The sequence below is a fragment of the Fonsecaea pedrosoi genome, assembly GCF_000835455.1.
Source record: "Fonsecaea pedrosoi CBS 271.37 unplaced genomic scaffold supercont1.3, whole genome shotgun sequence".
Lineage (NCBI taxonomy): Eukaryota > Fungi > Ascomycota > Eurotiomycetes > Chaetothyriales > Herpotrichiellaceae > Fonsecaea > Fonsecaea pedrosoi.
This window is the reverse complement of record NW_013550613.1, coordinates 2,303,260-2,311,983: the sequence shown is the minus strand read 5'-3', so window position 1 is coordinate 2,311,983 and position 8,724 is coordinate 2,303,260. Positions and strand designations below refer to the sequence as shown.

At 53.1% G+C, this 8,724-nt stretch overlaps 4 protein-coding genes across 4 annotated transcripts in view; 3 read left to right on the top strand and 1 right to left on the bottom strand.

Moving 5' to 3' along the window:
• The window catches only part of Z517_04751 (uncharacterized protein), a gene marked incomplete at both ends in the record, with an annotated part of 2,032 nt that extends 1,354 nt beyond the window's left edge, over positions 1-678 (top strand). Inside the window, one exon of the mRNA XM_013430079.1 lies at positions 607-678. Coding sequence (XP_013285533.1) covers positions 607-678 — 72 coding nt within the window. The remainder of the gene's footprint in view (positions 1-606) is intronic.
• A 2,473-nt stretch (positions 679-3,151) lies between these two features.
• On the top strand, positions 3,152-4,630 carry Z517_04750 (uncharacterized protein; the record flags this gene model as incomplete). The annotated part of the gene is made up of 1 exon (XM_013430078.1): positions 3,152-4,630. The coding sequence occupies one exon, from the start codon at positions 3,152-3,154 to the stop codon at positions 4,628-4,630; it is 1,479 nt and encodes a 492-aa protein (XP_013285532.1).
• Positions 4,631-5,484: 854 nt separating this feature from the next.
• On the top strand, positions 5,485-6,987 carry Z517_04749 (uncharacterized protein; the record flags this gene model as incomplete). The annotated part of the gene is made up of 3 exons (XM_013430077.1): positions 5,485-6,476; positions 6,534-6,584; positions 6,690-6,987. 3 exons carry the CDS (start codon positions 5,485-5,487, stop codon positions 6,985-6,987), a joined length of 1,341 nt encoding a protein of 446 aa, XP_013285531.1.
• Positions 6,988-7,335: 348 nt separating this feature from the next.
• Positions 7,336-8,660, bottom strand: Z517_04748 (uncharacterized protein; the record flags this gene model as incomplete). The annotated part of the gene is made up of 6 exons (XM_013430076.1): positions 7,336-7,366; positions 7,440-7,681; positions 7,775-7,879; positions 7,981-8,128; positions 8,256-8,350; positions 8,475-8,660. The coding sequence occupies 6 exons, from the start codon at positions 8,658-8,660 to the stop codon at positions 7,336-7,338; spliced, it is 807 nt and encodes a 268-aa protein (XP_013285530.1).
• Between the last annotated feature and the right edge of the window lie 64 nt (positions 8,661-8,724).

The following is an 8,724-nucleotide window of genomic DNA, read 5'->3' as shown; positions in this document are numbered from 1 at the left end:
AACAACAACAACAACAACAACAACAACAACAACAAGGGGATACCAAATCGTGAGGATGGAAGTGTCCTCCTCTGCCTCCATTCGTCGAATTGACTGGCATCGATATATTCGCACAACAAGTGACATGATGGGAGGCAGTACTCGGACCCATTGCATTCTTGGTTAAATTCCACATCTGATAATATGGCGCACTGATAGCTAAAACCCTTTTTGTCTCCTTTCCAATCTCCGTCGTGCTCCTTCAAGACCGCCTTGCAGTAGGTCCAATATGCATGCCATCGTCTCCACTCCACCAAATACATCTTCTCTCATCCCCTTGACGACGATCGATCGGATCGATCCATCCACTCATCCAGTCATGCACGAGCCATTGACATCAACTTTGGTGATCCATTCCCGCCGACAAGGAGCCAAAACGTATGGTCTTCACACCCAAATTGTGGGCAAAAAAACACGAGGAGCAAACACCAACCATCCCTTCGGGCATCCCTTCGGAGAAGGTCTGATGTATGGCTTTGAGCGTCAGAAACTCGCTGACCTTCGGCTCACTTTGTCACTTTCTCGGTGCTGCAGTTCTGGCATCGGTTATGCTGACATTTCGGACAGTTGTTCGTTCTGATCGAAATCGGATTGTGGCCGCATCGGTGCTGTATTTCCATCATCAACAACGCCCTCTAAAAATCGATCAGATTGCCCGGGTCATCCAAATGCCGCGGACGGGCAGACAGGCATTCTTTGCTCGGGCGGGGGAGAGAAGGGGGAGGTAAATACGCATGTCCAGACAAACACTGTCACTTTCTTCTTTCCCTTTGATGGAGGACATCTGTAGATGGGGAGATTAGCAAAGATAGGGAGAGAAGCTGGATGATCACCGGCCGACTTCATGGTCTGTGAAGTTGAATGAATGCCTGAGGAAAACATGCTCTGAAGCTCCCACATTGGGCACGAAATTCTCTGTAGATGATGAAATTCGATTGGGGGATGGCTCGTGGACTAGATAGAGAGAGTGGCGTGGATTGAATACGACTGGAAGCTTAGGTGCTTGCTTGACGTAGACAGTGCAACCAATTATAATCATTGTGTCTTAACCTGGGGCTGTTGAGTTGCACCTCATCTAGTTTTGTGAAATAGGACGAGGTGTAGCCGTCCATGTAAACGCTCCTTCGTCGTGTCGGTGAGTCCTATGGTCATCCCGCATGATGCAATTCCCGCCTCAGAGCTGACGAGGATGAGCGGTGAAGCGGTTGCGAGGCTGGGATTAATCCGGATCTCGGGCCCTTTTTCAGTTAGCCGGTCATCTCTTGCAGAATAAGTGCTTGTGGAGGAGACACAGTGTCTCACTCACATCGATAACGCAGGAGGAGGAGAAGGAGGGAAGGGGGAGGAGGCTGAAACTTTACATGTATGCCACCAGAGGAAGAGACTTTCCAGTGCTCTGAAATGCGAGCCATTGCACTCAACTGGAGCTGGAGGCCAACTTGTGAACAGAAATATCGCCCTGGGTAAGTGTTGTCTCAGTGTTTTTTGTGACCATGTTTGTGAGAGGGAGGTAAGAAGTACGGATGGGTGGGACATTTGATATATATGTCAGGTCATGGAAAGGGAGAGACATGGAAATAGGAACCGAAGCCAGGCTGCCTTGCGTCGAAGGCAACAGCCTATTGGATTGGGCTCTGTGAAACTGTGAAACAGAACTAGGCAGTCATGAGACTTCTTCATCTGTTTGTGATGAAATCAGGGTTTGTTCCTCTATACATATATTTCTAGAAGAAGTCCTCGAGGTGGTGTGTTCACCCTGGGGAGACGAAATGAAGTCTCGTTAAGGACGTCTCTCCGCCACCAAAGGGATGTCCCCTCAAGATATACCTCCGGAATCTACTGCTTTTGTCCATGTGACCAAGTTGGATGCCGCCTGTTATTGTTTGCCTTGCGGCTCACACAACGCAGGCGACTCATTGGTGGTGGGAAAAAGAAATGACAGCCTAGCTCTGGTGTGGAGTCGCCAGCGAATCCTTTGAGGTCTTGGGATTGGGGGTGTGAGCCGAGGAGGCACGGAGGGTAGTACTGCCCTTTCCAGGTTATGGGGCTGGCGGGTCAGGAGGAGATCTTAATGTGTATATAAACACATACGCATGTTGGGTACACACATCCGAGTATCGAATACCTCTCTGTTCGTACCTGGGGGAGATTCTCCCCTTGTCATTCGTTGAGCACAGGCCACCCAAGGTGAGATGGATCCCCCCTCCATCCGGACAGAAACTTGGGGGAACTTGGCTCATATTCAGAGGCCAGTCGGTCGGACGGAACTATCTGGGTTGAACAGCGTCGTCATGAAATGGTGACACCCAGGTCGAAGGAAGAACTTGCACCATTCTCGGCTTTCACGAGTTGGCGAGACACGAGGAAAATCAATTTGATGTGACGGTTCAGATGACCATGTAATATGTAGCTAGCCGTGCAGCACACATAACAGGAAGCACGAGAAGGTGCGGGTGTGAAGTCCCGTCGTTCCCACATTCTGTACTACACATGTGCTCCTGGTAATGTGGGAACCCTGTCTCTTCCCACAGGAACAGAGAAACACAGGGACTGGCAATGGGAAGCCAAGAAGTAAGCAATCCCCATTCTTCGGAGGAAAGCCATCGGTCATAATCACCATGTACGAAGGCAAGAGGGCAATAAGTGGTCCTGACAAGGTCATTCCCACCTTCACTCGAGGTACACTGGTGGGTGACTGGCGCTGTACTCGATACGTCCTCCCCACACATTGGCGACCACAATTGTTTGATCCGGTGAATGTCCCCGCGGTTCTTGAGCTTATGCCTATCGAGAATGGTCTTCGACCCAGGAACCTAAGAATTCTCGGGTTTAGGATGGCCATCCCTGATATCCCCGTCAGCCTTGTTGGTGGACAAGGCCATGGACACTGCGGTATAGCTACATCGTACTTGGTGTTCAAGGACAAAGACACTGGGGGCCAACATATATAGACTCCAGTACCCAGCTCGACGGGAGTAGAAAATGGAACATGTACTTACTAGTAAGTTGGGAAGACTTCTTTCAAGTTACGACAAAAGTTGCGTCTCGATATCCAACTTCGTTCACTCCCACCAGGCATAACGGTACACTGTAGCATTGGACTGGATCAAACATGCCCGTCACACAACACCACAATGGTTTGGAAGTTGTCCCTTGCTGGATCAATGGGAAACCTATCCCACTCGACACCAGTCGCCTAATCGAGGTCCATTCATCGGCTCAGGGGAAGCTCGTCCACTATGCACAGGGAGCCTCCGTCAACGATGCTACAGCTGCGGTTCAGGCGGCCGCAGACACATTCAGGACTTTCAAACTAGTGCCGCACCAGGACCGCCGGGCATTGCTTTTGAAGGTGGCAGACGTTCTCGAAAGCCGCGTCGACGAGCTTGCCCGCTACCAAATCGAAGAGACATCCTGCCCAGAATCCTGGGCCAAATTCAACGTCATCCTCGCCGCCAGGGCCATCAGAGAGATCGCCGCGAATATCACCATCGCTTGTACGGGGGAGATGCCGCCGCCGGAGACTGCAGAGACTTTTTGTCTTGTCTATAAGCAAGCGGTGGGGCCAGTCCTGAGTATTGCGCCTTGGAACGGCAGCATCATCTTATCAGCAAGGGCGCTGGCAGCTCCTCTAGCGGCTGGCTGTACGGTCGTCTTTAAAGCGTCAGAGTTGAGCCCGCGTGTCCACCATGGCGTCGTCGAAGCCTTCCTAGCCGCAGGTCTCCCAGCGGGCAGTGTGAACCAGATCCAGGCCAGCCGCGAAGACGCTAGCCGCATTACCGAGACCATCATCGCACACCCAGCCATTCGCAAGGTGGAATTCATCGGTAGCGCAGCTGTCGGGCGCATTATTGGCCAGCTAGCGTCCAAGTACCTCAAGCCGGTCTTGATGGAACTCGGCGGCAAGGCTCCTGCTATTGTTCTGAAGGACGCGGATCTGAAAAAGGCTGCGACACTTTGTGCCCAGGGGGCGACTATGCACCACGGCCAGATCTGCATGTCGACTGAGCGCATCATTGTCGTTCAAGACGTGGCGGATGAGTTCATCAACTGTCTGCGCGATGCAGTTGCAGGCCTCCAAGGTAACGCCGGGTTCGCCGTTACAAAAGCCATGGCGCAAAAGGCCCATAAGTTGCTCTCTGACGCCACGGATCAAGGGGCGACGTATCTGATCGGCGACAATAAGTGGCGCGGTGACAGCGGTGCTGCGCTTGAGCCAACATTCCTCACCAACGTCCAGCCTGGAAACCCCATCTATGACCTCGAAACCTTTGGTCCTTCGGCCACAGTATTCATCGCGGCAGACGAAGACGACGCCATCAGGATAGCAAACGACAGCTCGTATGGTCTCACGGGGTCCATCCACACGCGGGATGTCTTGAAAGGTCTTCGGCTGGCCAAAGAGTTGGAAGTCGGACTGGTTGCTCTGAACAGCCTGACACTATATGACGAGGCTTCGGTCCCTCTAGGCGGGACGAAAGGGAGTGGCTGGGGCAGGAACAACAGCAGATATGCCGTGGAGGAGTTTCTGATCTCGAAAACAGTGGCGGTGGCCGCAGATGCTGGAAGTCCTATCTTTGGGGCGAGTTGAGAGGACGAAGCTCTACAGAATGTAAGGGCATGTAGAAGTCTCTAGTATCAGTTCCTCTGGAGTGACGTCAATTCCTCGAGATGCGCTTTTTCATCTGCGGTGCTTCTCTCATTTTCCTCTTACCTCTTAGATCAGAGAGCTCCCCTAAACAACAAGAATAATTACCAGCAGACCTGCAAAGGGCCCGGACGACATACGATCAGTGAATCTGGCCAAGTCGGGGTACGAGGTACACTGACCCACGACGCCCCTGCCTGGCTGTTCTTCTTACAAACACTTATAGTAGTGAGCATCACTATTGGCCATCCAGCCTCATTTCACTGATCAGACTTTTCTTTTAGGGACCCGCTCCTCCCAATACTGCAAAGTGCCCAGCAGGAAGATGCCCCGACAATTCCCCCTACGCCTCCCCATCGCCATCCCTTGCCGTCTCTGGAGATCTGGGGCTTGTGGGCTTATCGAGCCACCAATCTCCAAGCGAAGACTGGGCCCTCCACATGGGGAAGAAGCCTATCCTGGGTGGCCTGGAGGCCTCAAACTTGGCATCGAGTGCCTTGACCTGCGTCCCCATGAGCCTCGGATACCTCTAACGAGCTTGGCTACCCTCCGTCGCCTCTTCCTTTGGGGTGAAGGTTTCAAAAGATGGAAAGGACAACCAAGCGGGAGGCTTTGCCCTCGGTATTGTCACCCTCCCCCCTCCGGCCCAGATCTTCCCAATTCTTTTCTCTGACTCTTCAATATCAAGTCAGAAAAATAACCACATGCCAACCTGTGCCTTGCCTGAAGGACAACTTACATACACCCCATGTGCACTTGGCCGTCTCCCTGAGTAAGAAAATCCGCTGTCATAGACCATGGATGCGCCCACGCCTAAATCGACAAAGTCCCGGAAGCGAGACACGGATGAAAGCCGAGCGGAGAGAAAGAGGATCCAGGACCGTTTAGCCCAACGGGCCACGCGTGAGAGGACCAAGAACCGCATCGCCTATCTCGAGCAGCGGCTCAGCAGCCTCGAGGCCGGCGACAAGGACGGCGAGATCACAAACCTCACGCGCATCATCGACAACCTCCGCAATGATAACAATCGCCTTCGGAATGCCTTGGTCAAGATGCGCACCGTCATCGACCAGGCCGTGCTGGGCGCCGACTCCTCCAGTGAAGCTCAAACAACAGAGACGAAGCCGTCCGTACCTGCTGCTGATCAGACACCATTCCCAGCATCTACCCCGGCTACAACGTTTGGCGACCCAACTGCTACCTTTCGTCACACTTCCGTCTCGTCGACAGACACCTCAGAGGCCACCGAGGTGATCAACGGCCACAACCTAGGCCTCAACGTAGACGTGCCACAACCAGATGGGATGGGCTCCTTGGCCGGCCTTGAGGACTTTTTCGACATGAGTTCAAACTCTTTGCTCGAAATGTTCGAGATGGGCAGTACCACGGGTTTCAGCGGGTGGCAGCCACAGACTCCCTCGCCCTTTGACTACCGCTTTCCCTCGGCCGACGCTGTGGTGAAAGTCGCGCCGGACGTGGACAAGTGGCACGTATCCAACGGCGCCTTTATCTCTTGCCTCGACAGTGTCAAACAACAGACGGCATCGACCGCCACCCTCGACATGCACGTGCCCTTCAAGGCGGCCATCTGGGGTTGGGAGAATGCCGGACCCGAAGCTCAGCACCCTGTGTGGAATGCGCTGCGGCAGGTTGACCAAAGGGTGTTTGGCACATGGACCTCCAAGGCGCAACGAATCGCCCTGATGTATGTCTGCCAGACACTGATCCAATACCGAGAAAATCCAACTCGAGAAAACTTGGACCGGGTGCCTGTCTTTCTACGCCCGAGGTATGGCCTTTTTTTGTTCCTCGGACAACAGGGCTGCTTGCTAACACGTTGACCCAGACCGTCACAGGAAAAAGTCCAGCATCCAGCAGTCATTGATTTTCTCATATGGTTAGTCTTTATTCCCCTCTACCCGCCGCGCTTTGGTTCTTTTCTCAAAAGGACACCGCTCCAACCAACAAAAACCTTCACTCCACCCTACTAATCAACGAACAGGCCAGGCTTACGCGACCGCCTTGTCTTCGAACACAAGAAATACACCTCGACCGGTGACTTCTCGGCCGCCTTTGTAGAGAACTTCAACTTCTACTGGCCCTACTCGGACCGCGACATCTTCGCCTACAACCCGATGCAGAACCGGTACGAGGTTTCCAAGATCTTCCTCGAGTACGCATACAACTTCAAGAACTGGACCATGAAGCCGGGCTTCTTCAAAAAGTTCCCCGAGATGCAACACGACATTGCCGCCTTTGAGGGCACCATGGACTTTCCAAAAGTGAGCTGGTCAATATGAGGTCACCGACTCCACCGTTAGATGGTTAGTTGGACGTGGATGGGCACTAGACGACGGGTGGTCAACCCCAAGACCCTGCGTTGATGTTCATGTATATGTTCGTGGGATAAAGGGTTCAGCTCGTCACCACTATCATCTCCAAGAAACCGCGCGTCCTGAGGTCACCGATGATGTGTTGGACAGCTTTGCCGCGGCCTTATGAGGGAGGCATTACAGGCGCTCGTTCACACTCACCTCGCGAATTTACAGAGCAGCTCCAGAGACGAAAGAGTCTCTTCGCTACAAAAAAGACGCAATTCAAAGGCTCAACACATGCATGATCTACATGACCGAGATTTCGAGATATCTCTAGTACGTATTCTCGTTGATGGTGAAGCCTCTAGAATGGCACCAGAGTTAGCACAACACAAATATCAAGTCGGGGGACTGCTTGATGCACGGGATCGACATACCCATCAATGACAAGGTTGTGTCCCACCACCAAACTCATGCGCGGAAGACTGAGCAGCACCACCACGTCGCCAATCTCGTCAAAGGTGGCTTTCCGGCCCTGCCGCGCTTCATACTCCTCCCAGGCCTTGCCCGCGAGCTGGCCATTACCCTGGGCCATGAAGGGGTCGAGGAGCTTGGTCAGGAGGAAGCCGGGCGAGACGGCATTGACGCGGATATCATGCTTGCGTGCCTCGAGGGCGGCCTGGAGTTTGGGAAGAACAGGGCATGATGTTAGTTTGACCAGAACGGGACAAACAAAGGAGGAAAATCAAGGGAACAATTGTAGTGAACTTACGGCTTTTGTAATGCCCATGACGGCATGTTTCGACGCCGAGTATCCCGTCGTGCCAGCGCCGGCTTGGATAGAATTGACAGATGCGCAATTGACGATGGAGCCGCGCTGACGAGGTCGGCCTTGTTCGCTGTTGTTTGTTTGCCATACCTCAGCCACCGTTTCTCCGCATCTCGTCGAAGAATTCTAGCGATGTTGAGAACTTACACTTCGATCGACTCCTGCTTCATCATCTGCCTCAACTCGTGCTTGTTGCAGAGAAACACGCCGACCGTGTTGACCTCGATGACCCGTTTCCACTGCTCCGTGTCAATGTCCCACGTCTCGGCCAGGGGACCGACAATGCCTGCGAAGTTTCTGTGCGGGCCTCTTTCTGTCAGAAATTGAAAAATATTCTTGTCGATTTTTGGACGCGAGATAGAGACTGGGCAAAGAAACAGAGGGTCTCTTGAGAGATGTAGTAGGCAGGGAGGTAGGTACTGACGCTGCATAGTCGATGCGGCCAAATTCCTTGACTGCTTCGCTGACGGCGCGCTCCACATCTTCCTCCTTGGTCACGTCGGCGCGGATGCACAGGACCTGTTTGTGATGATCGGGTGAGTTCTCAGGACGTAATAATTCTATATCATGCTCCCCTTTGCAAGTTTCCGTCTTTGTTTTCTGCGCAAAAATGAACCCGGTGGAAACTATGTGGCCCTCTTACCTTGGCACCGTATTTCTCGACGGCTTTCTTGCCCTCCTCAAACGTCGCCTCGTCCTGGATGTCGACTAGGCATACCCCTTTGGCGCCCTCCTTGGCGAACGAAACCCCAATGGCGTTGCCTAGCCCGCGTGCACCGCCGGTGACGAATGCGATGCCCGGGGCAATGGGTCCTGAGCGAGAGGCCATATTTATTTCTTTTGGTTGCCGAGGCACAGACAGATATTGGATGGAGCGGCTTATGTGTGTATGA